Raw genomic sequence first — 20,123 nt, 5'->3', positions numbered from 1 at the left:
AACCTGATTAACAGAACAGTAGAGTGCAGCACTTTCCTTCACTGTGATGGGAAAAAACCTGTGGTAGGCAAAGGGAATCATAAAATTGTCTCCTATGGAGGCAGAAGGTTTCTGCCTTGACACATTCTCTGTGTTAGCCAGGGAAGCTTCACTGAAGGGAACACCTCCCACTCCAAACAGCAGCATTTGGCAGGATGCTGTGAAGCAAAGGTTCTCTCCCTACCATGGGTATTCATTTGGGAAGTGCAGGGTAGGAGCATGATACAGCTACTTCTTGTTTCCTCTCGGAGTACCTTGTATAAGGCAAACCATGCACTCCCATCTTTAAGCTATGCACGAAGTACGGAGCCAGAAGATCTGAAAAACTCACTAGAAGAGCAGCACAGGCACCAGATTTCCCTGCAGGCAGTATTATATATACCCATTTTACTTCAAAAGGGACACAACCCAGGATGGAATTACCTCAGCGGGAATGTTCTTGAACTCATTTAGACAGTTCAGGATAATGTTATCCCCATCATTTTTTGCTGCCACTCCAGACTCATTGACACACTTCAGGAGCTGCCGGATCTCACTGTACTTCTGCTGCTTCACCAGCTGCTTGGCCACTTTGCTGTACACTTCTGTAGCCTCCAGCTGGAAGTCCTAGAGGTAGTTGGAATAGTGGAGCAACGTGTTTAATGTTCTCAGCAGGTTTTCTCAAAGAGAGTCTATACAATTGAGACAATCTCTCCTAAAGACAAAATAGCACACCATGCTCCAAAAAGTCAAAGCTGTTTTGGGAGCCTCTGGTCTTCCAGTCACTAACACTCAGGGTTGGCTGAAAGGTTTTCTATAACCAGACTGGTAAAAATCAATTTTGCTTAAGAACAAGAGCGCTGTTAACGCTTTCTTTTCAGGGTGGCAAAAAATCAGTTTTATTTCTTCTGACAAAAGATCTTTCCTAGGTCTCTACCCACCTCTCCCTCATTTAGTATGTTCCCACTACATTTCTCCAGCCACTGACCAGCAGTCACCCTTTGTGTACTCCAAGAAACAGGAGGCAACTGACCATTGTACATATGAACTGACCAGCTCCCGTATGAAGGAAGAGATGATAAAAACTGCAGACTGATCCTGCCATGAATAAGGCAAGAAAAAAAGGATGGAAACAGAAGCTATGCTGGGCAGCTAGATTCGCCGCTCCATTTTTACCGGGGCGTAGTGACTGCTGCTGCTAAGAAGTGCTATTTTTCTAAGGCTCTTCATCTCACTACAAACAGGTGTTCTGCCTTGTACATCGTGACCTGAAAGAAGGAGCAGGGCCTGCCACATCCATAAATACTCTTTCCATGTGCCACCTCTGTCCAAAAGTGGCCCTCCTCTACCATCTTACCATATGGATAAAAAACACTCTGAAGACTTAGGAGGCTCATGAGCTATGCTGATTGATAAGTACCTCAACTTCTACCCAGATATGAGGAAAGAGAGGTCCCCAGAGAGTTTCCAGTTAATCAGCTTTGCTGTCTCAAATCAGGAGAATAGTACAGGCATAGCCCTGGCCTTATGTACTCATTGTGTCTTTGCATGGCTCTCATGAACTGCAGAGAGCTACTATGTCAGAGCTCCCCACACACATCTATGAGTGTGGTTTGCCAGCGTTAAGGCACTGAACAAGGTGCACAGCAAAGGAAAAGCTGTACTTAATTCCTTTGTAGGACCCAATTAGTTTGGACATGTCCTACTGAAGCAGCATCTTAATCTCCTTACCAAGTTTCCTCCAATACATGGACATATAAAACTTGAACTTGTGACTTTTCTTCACAGGAGGTTTTTTATGTTGGGGTTTAAAATACATTTTGGGAAAAAAAAAAGGGCTTTTGTTTAAACAATTGCTACTTACAGGAGTCACTTTGTAATAATATTGCTTGTTATATCAAGCTTTTCCATACCTGGAGAACTCTAAATGCAATCCCAAACCCCTCCTCAATGTTTTTGCCTTCCAATATGACCTGAAAAGAAAGGCACAGACAAGTCTGGGGATGCACATGCCTTTTTCATTACATACAGTTAAATAATATTAATGCAAATTCAGATTTTGCCCAGAGGTCAAAAGACAATGCATTACTTCAACAGGAAACAGCACCATCCCAACATGTACAGCAAATATAGGGTCTACTGTCACACATACTGATTGATTCCCTGTGGGATGTTAGGCAACTTAGAGATGGAGATGAGCTAAAGTTAGGAATGGTTAGAATAGCAGCAGTATTTGCCTTGCTTCAGAACACAATAGGATGTATAGTCAAAAGGCATATTACTATTTGTATTTGGGATCCTCTGCCTCTGAAAACTGGAAGTTTGAGGAGAGGAGCTCCAAGTTCTCATGTTCTCTGCTACTTTGAGAAAAATCATGAACTTTTCATAAATGATGGGTTGCATGCATGCATAAGTAACCTGCCCATGACAAACACAACTGGCTGCCCCAGCCATCAAATGCTTCAACCTTCATATCAAGTTAGTATTGTTGAAAGAAAATAGAGCTGTCTTTAAAATAGCAGTAAGTACCTTGCAAGCAACATCCATTTTCATGTTATTGTTTCCAAAGAGTGTGGGCAAGGAGGAACCTGTCATTTGAGATGTTCCTGAGCTCTCACACTGATGCAGGAATTTTGTTACTTCCATCTGCAGATCAACTGTATTGATGTGCCTAGAGAGTGAGAAAATTCTGACTTTATTTTGCAATAGAGAAAGTGTCAATTATTAATTATGTGAACTTACTAATTTTTTCAAGAAATTTCAAAAGAAGATATAAAGAATTATTTTATTTTTTGACTTTGTCTTTTGTGCAGCCAAGTCTGCAGCAATGAGATTGCCTTTCAGATCTGTGTGCTTAACATACATGACAAGCTGAAGTTAAGCAATTGTTCACATTATTTCAAAGAAGTGAGCCAGACAATCTGGATTCCAAATAAATATCCACACCCACTTTTTCATTTCATCACACACACTCCCCCCCAAGTTTGTGTCTAGCCTAAAAAAAGAAAGAAAAAAGCCCCTAAGGAAACCAAGATATAAAACTTCAAGTACATGAGAGTTTTGGCTAAATTTACACTTTGATTTTTGAATACAGGGATTCTATTATCTCTAGCACCTATAACTTGTGCATAGTTGAATGTTGTGAGTTAACTCCAGTAGACAGCTAAGCACCATAAAGCTGCTTGCTTTTTGGAGAGAAAAGGAAGAGAAAAAGAAAAAAAACTTGTAGATTAAAGTATAATTGTCTATGCACTGTACAGTTTTTGGTTTTTAAATTAAAGGAAGATAATCTGATACACAGACATATTTTTAGTAGAAACAATCAACAACCTCCTGGGTTGGGTTGTCGGGGGAAAAAGTGATGGGAATCCTATACTTATAACTACATAAAAGTCAGATTTGGGTCAGGCACAACCAGCACACGTTAGCTAAAGCCAACTTAAATGCAACCAATAAAAAAAAAGAGTCTAAAGCCTGAATTTCCCCTCTCCTATAGCTCAACTTTTTGCTTATAGATACCTCGACACATCTGTAGCAGACATTTTCTTCCGAAAAGTGAATGCCATTTTTTTCCTTCCTGAACTTCTTGAGACCTCCTGCAGGTAGACTTTGAGGTGGTCCTTGATCTTTAGAAGCCACGTCTGTTTTCCTCCCAGTTCAGTGTAAGACTTTGCTCCATGAGTGAAAAATCTAATGCAGGTCATGGCAGCACGGACGTGATCCTAGAAGAAATGTACTGCAGATCAGATGGACCAAACTAATCGTTGTCTGTACTAAAGCACTCACACAAAGCAGGTAATGCTCTGTTTTCTTCTAAGCACAGTTAAGTTACTGCAATGTGTCAGATCTATGGCACAAACAGCAGGTCAGCTTCAGTGAGGCTCAGCCTTTCTATCTGTTTTTTAGGACTGTAAAGTAGCAAAAATATACTTGTCCAACACAGAGATTTACACCAAAGTAAATGACCCAACAGTATTCAACATTTCACTGAGAAAGATGGCACTGTCCCTCAACTTACCTTCATGAACTGTTGCAGCTCATACAGAATATGGTAATAGTTCTTTCTTTGCAAGTGTTTGCAGGCTGCAATCAAGTAAACTCCCCAGCTCTCCAATCCTGGATCAATGGTTTCCAGTAAGTTCTCCAGCATATGCAGTTTTCCACTTTCATAACTTGGAATGAAGATCCCTTCAATAAATACTTCTGATGGGGATTCCTACACAAACAAAAATTAGCTTGAAGCATAGCCACTGTAGCTTATTTTCCTTATGTAACATAAAGGAGTATTAAGTGACAGAGATCATAAAATTAATAACTAATTTATATTGAAAGGAGTCTCTCGAGGTCATTTTGTTCAAAACACCACTCAAAGAATGATTTCCAAGTTAGGTCACATTGTTCTTGGACCTGTCCAGTTAAGTTCTGAGCATGACAAAGTAGGGTGATTCAAGAGCCTCTCTGCAGCCCAGTTCCCATGTCTAAATACACGCACTGAAAAAAACCTCAAAACTTTCCTTTATATCCAGTTGGAATCTCCCTTGCTCTTACCCTTTTACTGGATGCATGTGAGATAAGCATGGCTCTATTTTCCCTCTAATCACCCACTTGGTAGCTGAAAACAGTACATAGATCTCCTCTTGCCTCCTCTTCTTTCACCTGGAAAAACCTGGCTCTATCACTCTCCTCTCACATCATGTGCTTCAGGCCCCCAGCCATTGGTGGCCTTCCGCTAGACTTGTTCCACATTGACAGTGTCTGTTTTGTACTTCAGAACCCACGACTGGGCACAGTAGTCCAGTTGAAGCCCCACAAGTAGTGAGCTGAGGGGGATATTTACTTCCCTTGTTCTCTTGACTATGGTCTTGCAAATGCAGCCTCACATGTGCTTCTTTTCATAGCAACATTAATATGTGTCAACATGGCCTGTATATATGTTCTAAAAACTTGATATGACATTTTTTTGACTTTTTTTGTTTTAAATCTCAGAATAAGATACAAGTACACAAATGTTTCCAACCAACTGCAAAATGTTTCATCAGAAGCTCAGTACCTTACAGCTTCAGGGTAACAAACTCTGCTCTCTAGTTTGCATGATCACTACCAGTTTCCTTGCCCAAAACTTACCCATCAAATTGTATGGCTAGAGAATTTTTTAAGTCTACTACTTAACCAGTAAAATTATGTCACCAACATTGCAAACATAGGCAATTTTTTTAAAAAGCAAATTTAAATTGGTATAAAGGACATATTTGAAAGGCAAATTTTCCAGGTCCTCTGAACTGTATGACAACAGTCCCATGTATTCAGCTTAATAGAAAAAAAAGACAAAGTGCTGTTGATGCAGAACATCTACAAAAAAAAAAAAAGCAGTTTTCTCCTCTCTAGAAACTCCTGTTTCAACACAACGTGGAAGAGAGATTAAACACAAGATATAAAGATCAAAGTTGTTTTTTCATGTGACTGAACTGTCAGTCACTGGATAGTTTGTATAACAACATTCAGGACCTCAGAAAACTCCTGTGCAGAAAACTACCAGAACACTACATGACGCTCATTACCATTTTTCAAATTTCAGTTTCAGTGATGGCAAATTAAATTACTCACCTTATTTAACAAGTGAAGCAGTGCTTCTCTCATACAGTCATGCCTCATATAAAAGCTTATTATTGCCAGATTAGTGCCATAACTATGTAAATAGAACAAGCACTCCTGATAGTAGCTGTTGTGTTGAATCTTCCCCTCACACATCATCTCCAGAGACAGACTTCTTGTTCTCAGTGTTGCTTCAAGTTCCCTCAATGTGGCAAAGTAATCATCATCCTGCCGTTAACACAGAGAATCAATGACAAGTGGTAAGAGAAAAATTTTCTTCTCAGTTAGGTCTTGTCACTCAGCCCTAAAGCATTTCTGTTATTGTTGTTTTTAAAATATGTATTATTTTAGAGGGATGAGAATCCAGTCATGCTTTTCATAAACACTACATTGGAACCCTGCTATCAACAGAGGTGCTGAATGTTGCTGTAGCCATCATGGCTGTTTCCAAGGACAAGCAGAAGGCTTATTTAAACACAATTCCACTGCCTACAGCTACTTAATAGCCTAGTTCAAACTGGCTTTTTCATTCTCCTAAAATATGTACTACTAAGTGTTCTTTAATCATTATGATTCTGCAGTTATTTAGATCCTAAAAGTAATTTTTTGGTCCCTAATCCGGACTTCCAGAGCTAATTCCAAACCATGTAATTGTGTTTTTTCATGAGAAAAGAAGAGTGGACAGCATTTGAAATTCTCCTTTGGATTCCTGCAAAGTTATCAGAGTTTCGGTAGAAAAACTGCATCATTGTAGAATCACAATATGTTGCAGGGATTGAGTTTAGCTTCCTCAAACTGTCGTAATAACATGTTAAGCAGTACGGCTTCTTTCCCCTCCACAAAGTATGCCCCAAATTACTATCAAATCCTGTGATGAAACACCTACAAATTTTTCAACAGTATTCGTTTTGCGATTTGCAATCATGACAAAGAAGGAAAAATACCCTAACACCTGATATTGCAACATACATTGCTATAAGATGTGTATTAAAACATCATAACTTGGCTTTGCTATAGCCCTTCAGAGCAGACAGAAGATTCTTACTGCAATGAGTATCGGCTTCACTGTGGCCTCCAGGTACTGTATCACATCCTGGACAAGCCTTGAACCATAGTTCAGCTGGTTTAGGTCCATAGGTGGCTTTAAACATCGGTTAAACTTCTCTCTTGCTGAACTTAAATTTCCAGCTTTAAGGCAAGCCATGCCCCAGGCATGCCATGCTCCACCTGGATCCAATCCAGATTTTGTAGAAACCTAAAATCAAAATAATTCGTTATTGCAAATGATGTAAAAATGTAATGCAACACAGTCCCAGCACAGAAAATAGGAAAACTGGCTTATCATACAGTCTGTGATTGTGACCTTTCACTTCTTAGAGTGCATTTCCCATTAAAAACAAACAACAACTAAAAAAACACATGAAAAACTCCTGCTGATTATTACCATATTACTGGCACAAAAGGCCAACTACCAAAACACCCAGGATCTCCAAATGTGGAAGTATTTTTTATCATACAAGTTTATCCGGGAATTTCAGTTCATCAGTTTTAAAACATGACATTTTCACATGTGCTTTTCTAAAGCACATGATTTTTACAGAGCAGAATTCATCAGGTTTGTGGTTTTAAAAAAAGCAACAGAAGACACTTCATGAACCACCAGGATATTTTTTATTTCATACAACTTTGCTGATAAAATTTATTCCTGATTTTCTTCAGTAGACCAGTTGCTTTTAAATATGAGCAATTTTTATTCATATAGGTCATCTATTTATTAATATTTTTTATTCATATAGGTCATCTGTTTATTACCCCTTAAAAATTCATAATCCTGTTTTAGTATCATAATACTGTACTTAACAAATTGCAATGCCATCATACAGGATTACAATATCCTGGGAGTAGGAGGAAGATAGAATATGATAAACTACACCAGATGAGCTCTGATGCACTGATTTGTCAACATTGCTGATTTCCAAGTCAGAAAAGGTGCCTTACTTTTGTCTACTGTGGGATTACAGACAAATAAAATCAAACATACAAGCTTCAGATAAAGTCCTGCCACAAAGGATGTCTTGTTCCTTCTACTGGATGCAAAATTCCTCCATTTAATGACTTTCTTGCAGTTAGTCCATTCCAACCTTAACTGTCCCAGGAAGCAAGGTTGCTACCTTTCCCTTCTGCAGCCTGCTCCACAGCAGGATTTTCCCTTCTCAGAAATTTTTTCTCACGTCCAGATAATTATTTCTTCCTTGTCTACAAACTTAATCTCAGTTTGTAACTGTTTAAATATTGTCCATTCACACATCATATCCATCTGAATTCAGGAGGGAGAAAAACAGAAGCCAGTACAGAGGCATTAACACTGACATCCCTCCATTGGCATTACCTCTACAGCTAGTTGATAGTACTCTGCTTCCAGAAGCTGATTTCTTAATCTTGTTACTGCTGCTGGGAGAAGAATCTGATCCAAAGATGGTATAGGACGGTAGGCAGCAGCAACCAAAATATTCAACACATCCACTTTGCTGATGTAGCTAGAGGTTAAACAAATACATACACTTTCACTATTATCATACAGTAAAGAACTTTATGTCAATGACATCTCTTAGAACAGCGGTTCCTAATCACCAGTATATTAGGTTTCTCTATCCATCATGCTATCCCATTCAAACCACTTGTTATTGTTTGGGGTTTTTTTGCCATGTTCAGTGTAACATGCTAATTGCAGACACCATCTCAGTCTTGCCAAATCAAAACAGTACATGTGAAATTTATATATTACACCTGCCACCTCAAGTTCTGTAGGACAAAACTTGAAGAGGTGTAAAATGTTCATTCACAGGAAGCACAGGTTTAAAATCCTGTATTAAAATATAGATTGAAAGCAGATACACAATATCAGAAGTGAAATATTTATCTTAGTCTTTGTGAATCATTTCTTCCTAATCAGAGAATTTCCTCAGTAATTATTAAGTGGTCATATTACTTGAACTTCTACTATTTGAACTCTTATATTATTATTACATTATGAACTTCTTGTTTAAAATGTCCAAAGTACAAACACAAAACAACCCTCCCACCCTCCACTCTCAGTGAAAAAGGATAATGCTCTCAACAGTATCTCAATACATCCTAGTGAACAACTGATTAAGTCACCTGTCACAGAGAGCTAGATCCTGGCTCCTTCCAGCTTTTACAAACATCATTTTGGCACTGAAGAGCAATTGTTTCATGATGTCCATAAGGAGACCAGCATCCACCTCAGGATTAGTGAGCCCCTGGGACAACTTGCAGCAGTGTTCTATCAGTTGGTGGCCACACACTACACTGTCACTGTGCAGGCTAAGGATGGCAATGCACAAGGAAGAGCTGGGAGCCTGACAATTTGAGGAAAGACAGACAAATATAGGTATCGAGGTAGTTCTCCAGGGAACTGCTTATACTGCATTCTCTTTCTCACCTGTTCATAATAAAATTCACTGCGTACAATTTCATTCTCCTCTTCATTCAGGGAAAAAATCCATTCCAGCTCAGTTGCCTTGGGTGTTCGCACCACTGTGGAATATTCATTATTAGAAGTTTCTGCAGCAAAAAAGAAAACACCAGGTAAAATCCTTGTACAAGAAGCAAGAAACCTGGCTAAGGACACATAACACAGAGTATTCCTACACTGTCCTGCAACTGCTATCTATAATCCTCTCATTGTGTCACTTCCTACCAGCATTACATGTCCAGCACACAGATTACAGAAATATTTCCATTCCTCAGCAGGCTGCCAAATTGTACCTAAACTTACTATAACTATTACCAAAACCTGGTTCCAGTAACACATCTTCAAATGATTATCCAACTCTCTACTGGGCATCAAGCGCAGGAAACTCCACTCTTTAGCCTTCCCTCAGACAACTCATTAAATATTTCTGAGGAGGCAAGTGGAAATATGAGAGCTGTGGGTTTTGGCTCAAAAGGGAAACAGAAAAACAGGCTAAATTGACTTAAAACTGCTTCTATCTTCTATAATTCAGGTTATTTGAACATATAGTCCAGGAGTTTTAAGCCAAAAGATTGTGAGAAGATGACCTAACTTCTAATGTTAGATTTTCAAATAAAACAGCACTGCAGAAAATTGGAGTTTTGACCAAATGATTCAAGACATTTAATTTCTGTGAAAAGTCGTTTTCTTTCCTGCAGATTAAGGAAATATCTGTTTTGAAATTCATAACCCAGAATAGCTTCAAATCAAATACTGTCTGTCATCTGAGTGTAGGCATCAGATAAGTCAGAAAAGCAAAATAAAACTCTTTCCCTGTTAAATCTGAGGATTTCCACATTGCTCTTATTCACTCTTATTGAACGGATCATATAGGTCCAGTAACGTGTAGAAATGCTGCAAGCTAAGAGAAAGATCTAACCAGAAGCAACAGCTCAAAACCTGCATTTTAGCTGTTTCAGTCTTGAAAGAAAGGTAGCAGTAACGCAAACTTCCATCAACAGCAGGGGGAGAAAAATGCTCAAATAGTCCATCATACTTAAAAAAGGAACAAGTGAGGAAAAATATTCTCATTTGCTTTGTAGCACACACATGAATGCAGGTTTTGCACCATGTTTCATGTCATTGTTATAACTTCAAATAACTATATCTTGTTCTGACAGAATTTCACGTCACTGTAGGAAAATTTTGCAGAATGACCTCAAACACTAGAACAAGGAAAAAATACAGTAAATACCTTCTGGTATGGCAGAGAAAAAGTCAATTAAATTTTGTTATTATTCCTGACACTTTATCATACTGGATGTGGAAACAGACATTAAAGAAAAATTACTATATTCACACAACCAGCACAAGAAATGGAACTCAGGACACAACCAGACCCATGAGAGGGGCCTCATTCTGTGCTACGTCCAGCCAATATGGGGTATAAAACACCACAGCACACTGAGTAGTATTCAGAATTGCACTGTCATGGTTTGTAAAAAGAGAACCACTCAGAACAGCTCTGTAGTGGGATAATTAATTCCTACTCATACCACAGCCTCTGACTGTTTCTAGAATGCAAAGTGCATACTCCAATTGCTGTTTTTCAGTTCCTTTCTTTTACACCCATCCAACACATTCAATATTGGCTCGGACATCTCCGCTAAACCTCAATTTACGGAAGTTTGAAATGCTCCTTTCAGCCTGTACATGCAAAAATCATCAGTGATATTATGTAACTGAAGTTTTGATCACTCTTCAGCTGCAACTAGATATTTCTAGATGTATTAGCTTCCAGTTTCTAACTGCTAATGAGGAGCTTTAAAAAATAGAGGTTTAACATTACTCCATTCCTTACCTTCCACTTGGTCCTGATCTTCTTCTATTCTGCAATAAAATGACAGAAAGAACCATCATGCCTACTTCAGCACACTGGGGGAAACACAGTTTTAAAAGACATTACTGTGGCTAGCCTTTTCAGAACACTGTTGTGTAAAAATATAACATCTATTCTCCTCCCTGTCCTATCCAACCCACTGCCGTGCCACTACCCCTTCTGTCTGGAAATCTAAGATCCCACCTCTGCAACTGCACTAAGTAACTGGCTCTTATGACCTTCTGTAGGAATAGTACTATAGCTGCACACATCATAAAAAAGCAGACACTGAGAACGAGAACTGCACAGTACCAGGATACGTCAGAGCTAAAATGAAGTCTTTGGCATCTGGGTCTCTGTCTTTAAGATGCAGTTGGTTTTGATACACAAATATGGTGAATATAAAAAACCCCAGGCATTAATGAATTAAAACATGACAGGTGGTATTCAAGCTCACAGTTAGGCTCTGCTGACCTAATATGGCAGCATAAGCAACTGTTCTGATGCAAACTGGTTCAGCTAGAAGTAACTCCTTGTTTTTTCACAGGTTCCTCTTCAGATCTGCACAGTATTGCTCTTTTCCTAGGAAGCTGGCTGATACTGCCATAGTGGTTACTGCTATCTGCAGGCTTGCTAGGAAAAGAGGAAATGCACCTGAAAGCATGGCTGGAAAGAGCAAATCTTACTCTGTGACCCTGTCAAGCCTGCTCAAGGTCACAGAGAGTAAAACTCTTTTCAGTTGCACTTCTCAGCAGCTGACCTACATACAATGAATTTCAGTCCTATTCTCAGTTTAAAGCAACCACATCATGAAAATATGTCATCACAGCTGTCCCTTTTAATAAAGGCAGTTTCAAAGCCTATCTAATCACGAACTTGCTTTTTAGTCCCCAAGGGTTCAAGGAGTCAAAATCAAGGGATTAAGGAATAACATTAAAACACTGATATGTTCAGTAGAGCTTGTCAACATGCAATGTTAATCCAGGAACGGAGTATACCACAAGAAACTTTGTCACACTGTAGCAGTATGTGCTATGTTTTGCATCAAAGCATTCAATTCTTAAGTTAATAATTAATTGATGCTTAAAGAATTCAAGACTTGTCTTGCTCTCCAGTGTCCTTTCTAATGTGAAAAGTAAAGTGAGGCGTAAGGAACAGTCCCACACCTATTAAACCTGGAAATCCCAACAGCTGGAGGCCAAAAAACTCATGTTATTATATTATCCAGATAAACCAAATGCTTATGCCTCTCTCATTCCATTCATGTACTCTGCTGTGTACATGTAACTGAGGAGAACTTGAGCAGAAAGACTCACCGGCTTGTGTCTTGCACCGAGCCAGGCAGACCTTCTCTGTTGCAGTAGCCATAGCACTGATCACACACACGAGACAGATTTTCTCTGCAAGCTTCTACTGCCATTTTCTTGGTGGAGCAAGAGCTGCACACCAGCCTCCCACAGCGCCTGCAGTGATGGCGCCTGTTAAACTAAGCAAAAGAGGTTATGGATGAGCCACAAAAAATTTACTGAAGTCCCCTCCTGTATCTATCTCCACTCATGAGAAAACTTCCTTTGAAGAGAGGAAACATCATGCAGGATAAGGCTTTTCAGAACTACACAGTGATTGATTCTCCCTGTTACAATTCCTTTCTGAAGAGGGCATGGCAAAGAAAAAAAACCAAAACCCAAAGGCCAGTATTTAAAATACGTTTGCTGCAGTCTTGGGCTTTCCATTATTTAAATTGTCCCAATTTTTATCACAATCAGATCATCTCTTGGAAAAGTCAGAAAGCTGTAGACTGTTTTTCTGACACCATCTTAGTAGTTTCAAAATTCAGAAGCAACAGCTACTTTGAGAAAACAGTACTGTTTCTAAGCAGTAGAAGATAACAGACTGCCTGCAAGATTAAAAATTAATCTTCTCCCTTAGAGTACCAATGCAGTCGCTTAAATACTCTGAAACAGTATGTTTTAGAAAAGTGCAACCAACAGCAAAGATTTAATTTTCTATACTGGTAACCTGAATTATATGATGACCATGGTATTTCTTACCAACCAGCACAGTCAACTAGACAGCCTTTTGAAATATTAATACTGCTGTTGTTACACATTTTTGAGATGTCATAGTTGTCTTCTCTCTGATGACCAGATCCTCTTTAGGCTCTATCATTTCACAGAACTCTAAAAGGAGCTAACTGTTGCCAGTCTCCTCAACTACACTAAATTGAAACTAAAGGTTAAATATCAAAGGACTGGCAATCTTATCAGGCCTATGGTGATGCAGATAACCTTGCTTAAACTAGCCAGTGTCTCTTAAGAGAGATTATGAGGAAGTGTTCATATTAAGGTCACAGTTCTAGGATTGTCTGTATTTTGTTTTTGCGCCTTACCATAGTAAAGCGTTCAGTTTTGCAAACCATACATATCGTTTCAGTGTCATCAGGTATCCATTGCTGCTTCGGTGGTGGCTTCTCAGGAGGCACAAATTCTTGAGGAAACAAATTCTGCTGCAGACTCCTGTCTCTGGGACTTGCAGATATGGTTACACCTGAAAATGAGCCAGGCCATGAAAAGCATGGAATGGGATTTAAGCTGTGTGATGGGGTCTTGAGTACCGGAAAACACTACACACGCTTTGCACCTCTTACAAAGAGAGCACCTCTTGCATTAGATGCTGAATAGAACCTATAGAAGAATTTGTGGTTGCTTCCTAGCTACAAATATTCTTCAGTTGTTTTGGCTTAAATTGCTTAAGTTTCTACTTATTTGTGTATAAGAACTGTAAGTGGAGCCGCTCAGAAAAAACAAGGTGCGCTATTTTCCTCAGGTCACAGAAAAAAACCTAAATTTAAGGACCACAGAACAACATCCCCAGCATATGAACTAGGGAAAATTTGCTGGGGGGGCTGATCGCTACTGGGGAATGGGCTGGGCATTGGTCAGCGGGTGGTGGGCAATTGTATTTTGCAGCACCTGTTTTTCTTGGGTTTTATTCCTCACTTTCATATATCCCTTTTCATCATCAGTATCTTCATCATTATTGTTATTGTATTAAACTTAATTTCAGTTATTAAACTGTCCTTATCTCAACCCACAGGTTTTACTCTTTTCCAGTTTTCCTTCACATCCCACTTGTGAAGGGGCTGGTGGGGGGAGTGAGTGAGCAGCTGTGTGATACTTAGGTGCTGCTGAGGTTAAACCATGGTCTTTATCTTACCAGTAAAGCTGACAGGAGATAGTTCCGATGATCCCGACTTAGATGATGCTTCACACTCCAATACCTGATTGAGACTGTCTTGGATACGTATCAGAGAATCTAGGACAAAGGGAAGAAAGGAAAAAAAAATTAGGACAACACAGGCCAATACATCTACCTGTTTTCAAGGTTAGAGGAATCCATTCACAGGAGTACATAAGAATGTCAGCACAAAACAAGACTATTCATGTAATTAAAAATTACTGTTTTCATGAAAATGAGTCCACAGAAATTAATGCAAAACTATATAAATTTCAATTACCTAAAAAACAAAGAAAGGGATCTTTATCAAAGCAATGATTACTGATAGGTACAGGAATAATGCAGCAGAGAATAAATCTCAGATGTAAAAACAACTGGTTGACACAAGATCCTCATGGCAAAAAAAGCTTCACATTGCAGTGGAAGGAACGTACATACTTTCAAATATATGGGTCATTTGGCAGGAAGAGATAGATAAGTCTGATGCTTTTGCATTAGAAAGAGCTGCATCTTTAAATCACAAAATGAAGTCAACATTTGGAAACTGGCATAATGCAAGTTGGTACCATATCTGGAGGTATAAATAGATATAGATAGGTACACATATCATTTTTAATACAGTGACATTTAAAGCACTGGACTGGATCTGTAGCACCCTCTGCTGTTCCAACCCTAAAACCTTAATAGGAGCCAAATGTAGGAGAACCAAAGACAACCTGGATGAAAAGGGATTGGCAAACCAGAAGGAAGAACCATATTGAGAATGTTAAACAGAATTACAAGTTTAAAAGTCTTCTATATGAGAAAAAAGAATAGGACTGTGGTAGGAGACAATACTACAGAAGATTCAATCCCCATTCTACTTGAGGGAAGATGCAGTTGGCTGCAGGTTTTAGAACTGCTTAAGTCATCAGTGACTTCACTTTAAACAAGAATAAAATAAAACTGATCAGTATCATGCAATAAAAGAAAACCCCAAGAAGGAGCAATAGAGGAAAAGTCCAAGAAATTTTTGAAGCTGTTGGTCCTTGAAAATATCTGTTTACAAGAAAGGCAAAGACTTGAAGAACATGATCTGAGATAGAGGGAGACTGGAGGCACACATCTAAAAATGTTGTGGCATGACTGCTGAAATGATTCTGGGGGGATATCTTTCCAAAATGAAAAACAGCATTCTGATAGGCAGTCACCTGATCTCTTTTCTTTTAATGTGAAAGGGAAGTTGAGAGCTTTTTCTGCATACTTGGAAAGCAAATTGTTAATGTCTTCTACAGTAAAACCAACTTCCTGCCCAGCCAAGAGCTGATGCAGTGTCTGCACAGCGACAGCTACCCAGTCCACCTTCATGTTCATGAGGAGCTGTTCCAGCATGAGCAGTGGCCTTGAAGAGAGGTGGAAGTAGTTAACACGGGAGAGCTCAGGTAGAGTCAGCAGCACCTGAGACACAAGAAAAAAGTGTATGACAAAATTATACACCTTCAAATCTGTGTTGACAAGAAACTAGCACAGTAGCTTATGCAGAGAACGGAATAACAGCTGGAGGCCAAAAAAAAAGGAGGTGGGACTTCTCAGACCCATTCCTACTTCTGTTATAAATTATTGAGTGGATTTGCAGAAATTACTTAGTTTCCACTTTCTATTCTATAAAACACTGCCTCATTTCAGAGGATATTGAAGAGTAGAAACCTTTTGTGACCCTGTGACAAGTATGTTGTAGCAGAGTAGAGCACATTTTCTTACTAAAATAAGCTTATAAAAAGCATATTAGCCCAATCCTTATCTTTCCATCATTTGAGGAAATGTTAAGAGGAGAAAATAAGAGCAATTCTCCTCTAGATAGACAGTTAATATGAACACTTTTCAAATTAAATAATGTCTTCAAAAGGAACATGTAAGGACACAGGAAGCCCAGCAGAATACTGTTGTGGCACACACTGGAGAGAGTTGCTATTTGTAGTCCTACACCAAAACAGACATTACACTATATTTTGTTTACATGTAAAGCATTCAACTAAGGTAATGTACTGATTAATGCATCTATTCCCAGGCTGAGCACAGAACCTGCAAAGACAATGGCCATCCAAAAAAAGGAGTGATACTGTCTGTCTCTGGAAGGCACTTAGGAGAAACATGAAGTGTCAAAGACACCATACAGGTGGCATATGTAGGACACTTGGTGTTATTGACACAGAAAGTAAGCTGAGTATCAGCTGAGTCCCAAGTATCTTCACTTGGGACAAAGATAGCAACTGTTCTGATAAACACCACAATTTTATTTTATTCCACTCTACCCTCTTTTAGTCTGTGTGTTCCTCTACTCCCTACAACTCAAACACAAGACTGCTCTGTTCATACTGGGAGTTAGAACCACCTCATAATATGGAACTGCAAAGATGGAGAAGCGGAAGTTTTAAGGCATCTCTAACTTTCCTTTGGATCCTGAGACTCAGGACCTTAGACCTGATATGGTGAGAATGCTCTGGTAATACCTACAGACTTTTCATATTATGACAACATTATGCATTATAAAATTACTTATACAATTCTATACTGCCATTAATCCCACAGTGCAAGAGTGTTACTCACCTTGGATCCTATGTAGAGTGCCTGGATTTCATTGCGGCGTGCTGTTGTCAAACTCGCGTAGAAGTGAGCTGTGAGGTAATCAGCCAAGAAGTGAGAGGCTGCCAAGTTTGGAAGCTGGTCAAGGCACTGTTCACTGATGGCAAGGCAAATACCAGGGTCATCAATTCTTTGTAAGAGCTACAAAAGCAAACAAAATACATTGAAACTCTATAACATTCCTGGAAGGCAGCCTTATAAAGGCAGTCCCTGACACATTATTATCCTACAATGTTCCAGCAAGCAAATTAATTGGTACAAGTGTCTTATATACATAAGGATGATTTAAAAAATCCATTTATAGACTACTCACTGCCTATTTTCTCCATTTATTAATCAAAATACTTTTAAAATTAAAGGAAGAAAAAAATTACGCAAGGAATAGGACAGAAGGAGCACTGATGAGAAGTCTTCACTTTGCTTCGAGAGTATTTTCAAAGCTATGTAGGCTGAGAGAGCATTCACTTTATTTTACACACTCTAAGTGACAGCTTCATGATTACTAAAACCAAAAGAATTAACATTTCACTAATTTGGGCACTGAAGCTCAACTGAGAAATTCATGTTATTAGTTTCACTCCTGGTTCTTCTACTTAAGCAGCACAGACACATTTCATTATTATTTTTCAAATAGAAGAAGCCTTGTATTTCCACTTACATCCATTGTAAGTGACACTAAGCTATAAAGTCCAAGAATTAGATTGCCGAGCTCAATTTTCACTTAAGTAGAACAGGGGAAAGCCAGGATCCTGAAAGCATATCTAAGCAAATAGCATCTCTTAAGGGTGGAACCAAAAAGACCATGAAAACACACACAAAGAAGGCAGGGAAAATGGTTGTCAACTTATCTGACCTGTGGATATAAGGCTGAGAGAGTCTTACTATTACCTGCAATGCTTTCTCCATGTCTCCCATCTCCAGTAAGTGGAGAAGGTGCTCATGGTGCAGGTTGATCAAGTCTTCTCTTGGGACAGGATATAAGTGTCCCCACTCCTCACACAGCTCATAATCCTAAAGAATTAAGGGGAAAAAAAAAGGTAAAAAATAAAAGGACAAATTCTGCCCTTCCTGATACAGCTGTTTCTCCCAGAGTTCTGATCAACTCCAAGAAATTCTGTAGCTTAGACTCCTCTACCATATGCAGAAAGTAAATAATTACATTGACAAGGGGGAGAAGATGATAGCCAATTTTGTCAGCCACAGCTTGCATTGAAAATACCTTCTCATCTCATGGTAAGCAAGTTGGTTTTTTAGAGAGACACTTTTAAAGCCAGCCAGATTTGCAGTGTTAGCATTTACCTAATAATCAAGGTTGTATTATGCCCATAGTAACACTATTTTAAAATCTGCAAATTGTAAAAGAAAAGAACAGGTTTTATCTCAGAGTAAGAGTTATAACTTAAGAATTATTAGGTACATGTAAATCTTGACATTAAACACAGATCTGCATGTGTTTCTGCAGCACAGAACTGAGTAAAGAAATCCTTCCTCCCAAGGTAATCTCCACTGATCCATTTTTTAAGATGCTATTTCAATGAATTCATCTACTCAAAGTTTAATGTATTTTAATCCAAAAAAATTCACTTAATGATGCCTAACCTTTGCTTTCAGAATGATATTCATGACAGTCTGGGGGTCATCACTGCAGGCTTTTTTCAGATCCTGCCAGTCACTCCACAATGGTTCATTTTGCACATTCAAAATCTGAAAAAGTTAATATTAGAGTAGCACAAATTTTAAAAGCTTAATCTACAGCAATCAACAGTCTATGAAAACAGCTGAGCTGATCACTTCAAAAGCTGTTTCATAGAAAGAAAAAGTCAAAAAGGAGACCCACAATGATCTTTAGCCCTTTTCAGGGATGATGAAATGCCCTTGCACTCCAAAAAAACTATGTAATTGTCTCGGAGGCATGAGTCTACAAAGCACATTTATAAGCAAAGTTTTTTCAAAGATTATATGGCAATAAGTATGGATGTAAAAGTACACATATACTGCAGACATTGCTGGTACTAACAGAGAGACAACTACTGTCAGCAGAACCCCCACTAGACAGAGCTCAGCAAGGATGATTCCTCTTTTTGCTCTGTTTGGCTTCTCAGTCCATGCTGAACTCCAGGCCAGCCTGTCTGACTCAACTTGGGTATCTGCACTCCCTTGCAGTGAGAAGAACTGACTGCAATACAAACTCATTTGTTGGACCACTAGTCTTGTACACTGTCTGCATGTCTCTTATATAATTATGAATTGCCATGGAAAGCTTATAGAGGCTGTAGCATTTGTATAGAATGAAAAAACAAATACTTTGCAAAACAAGCAGACTCACATAAACATTTACATCCAATCACGTTTGCAGACCTGAATGCTAATGGGAGAGTGGGACAGTTACAAAGGAAAAAGCTGAGTGTTAATTGGATACTTCATTACTTAACATGAACTGTTTTCGGTGAAAGACCTGAAAAGCTATCATGATCTAAAACAAAGGAAGGGCTAAAACTTTTCAGAGGGCAAGCATATTAGCTTCCTGCTGCCTATTTCATCTCACTGGTTACTTGAACAACGACTTTGTACCTTTTGATAAACCTGAAGTTCTTTCCTCCTGCTCTGCAGACTGGCTTTCAGTTCATTGGTTACACCCTGGTCAGAGATGCAATAAGCTAGGATTTCCAAACAGGCATCAAGGGGCCATTTGTCCAGACAGCGCAGGGCCAGCCTACTTCTCAACACGGCATTTTTTACTGGGAACAAGTATTGCCAACCATCCTTATCTGTGGAGGAAACAAAACACTAGTTTGAAATTCAGTTTCTATAATTTGGAAAATAAAAATAAATCCCTAGCCTTGCTGGATCACACCACCAAAACAGTACAGGGCTGAAAAATTTACGTAAGCATCAGATTTGTGGGAAGTAACCAAAGTTAGCATCAGATACTTACTATTCAGACTCCAAAAGGCACCTCCTTTCACAGTACACATCATCCATGCATGACAATGATACTGCTGTAAGAAATGTTCCATTAACAGTACAATGATCACTGTCTCCTGATGTATTCAGCTCTTCACATAAAAATAACACCACAGATGCATTCCAGTTCTCTTGTACTAAATTGGTTGGGATTTGCACATTTGCAAAACAGAAAGTACACCATCAGAGAAAGAAAATTCAAGATGAAGGAAGGAAAAGGATCTATTTCCATCTCTGGATTTGCCCAAGGACCACTACTTTAGTTTCTACCTCCTGATCCAGGCTGCATTCTTCATTAAAAAGAAAAAAGATGAAGGCAAAAAAAGTCTGACTTAA

At 38.9% G+C, this 20,123-nt stretch overlaps 1 protein-coding gene across 4 annotated transcripts in view; it reads right to left on the bottom strand.

Moving 5' to 3' along the window:
• The window catches only part of ZFYVE26 (zinc finger FYVE-type containing 26), a 47,120-nt gene that overhangs the window by 3,877 nt on the left and 23,120 nt on the right, over positions 1-20,123 (bottom strand). For 3 of the 4 annotated variants that reach the window (XM_051791366.1, XM_051791363.1, XM_051791364.1), the window contains 19 exons: positions 19,395-19,591; positions 18,423-18,527; positions 17,712-17,834; positions 16,788-16,964; positions 15,392-15,638; positions 14,181-14,279; positions 13,354-13,511; positions 12,281-12,450; positions 10,947-10,975; positions 9,074-9,195; positions 8,770-8,990; positions 8,000-8,147; positions 6,656-6,865; positions 5,623-5,838; positions 4,037-4,234; positions 3,538-3,740; positions 2,548-2,689; positions 1,932-1,991; positions 463-645 (listed from right to left, as the gene is read on the bottom strand). In XM_051791366.1, the coding sequence (XP_051647326.1) occupies positions 463-645; positions 1,932-1,991; positions 2,548-2,689; positions 3,538-3,740; positions 4,037-4,234; positions 5,623-5,838; positions 6,656-6,865; positions 8,000-8,147; positions 8,770-8,990; positions 9,074-9,195; positions 10,947-10,975; positions 12,281-12,450; positions 13,354-13,511; positions 14,181-14,279; positions 15,392-15,638; positions 16,788-16,964; positions 17,712-17,834; positions 18,423-18,527; positions 19,395-19,591 (3,008 nt within the window). Of the gene's footprint in view, positions 1-462; positions 646-1,931; positions 1,992-2,547; positions 2,690-3,537; positions 3,741-4,036; positions 4,235-5,622; positions 5,839-6,655; positions 6,866-7,999; positions 8,148-8,769; positions 8,991-9,073; positions 9,196-10,946; positions 10,976-12,280; positions 12,451-13,353; positions 13,512-14,180; positions 14,280-15,391; positions 15,639-16,787; positions 16,965-17,711; positions 17,835-18,422; positions 18,528-19,394; positions 19,592-20,123 lie in introns of those variants that run through there. The other variant, XM_051791365.1, reaches the window with a different exon arrangement.

Source organism: Manacus candei, unplaced genomic scaffold, assembly GCF_025592945.1.
Source record: "Manacus candei isolate 608988 ecotype Guabito, Panama unplaced genomic scaffold, ASM2559294v1 h1tg000033l, whole genome shotgun sequence".
NCBI classification, from domain to species: Eukaryota; Metazoa; Chordata; class Aves; order Passeriformes; family Pipridae; genus Manacus; species Manacus candei.
Note: the sequence above shows the minus strand (reverse complement) of the source record. Positions and strands in the feature narration are given on the sequence as shown.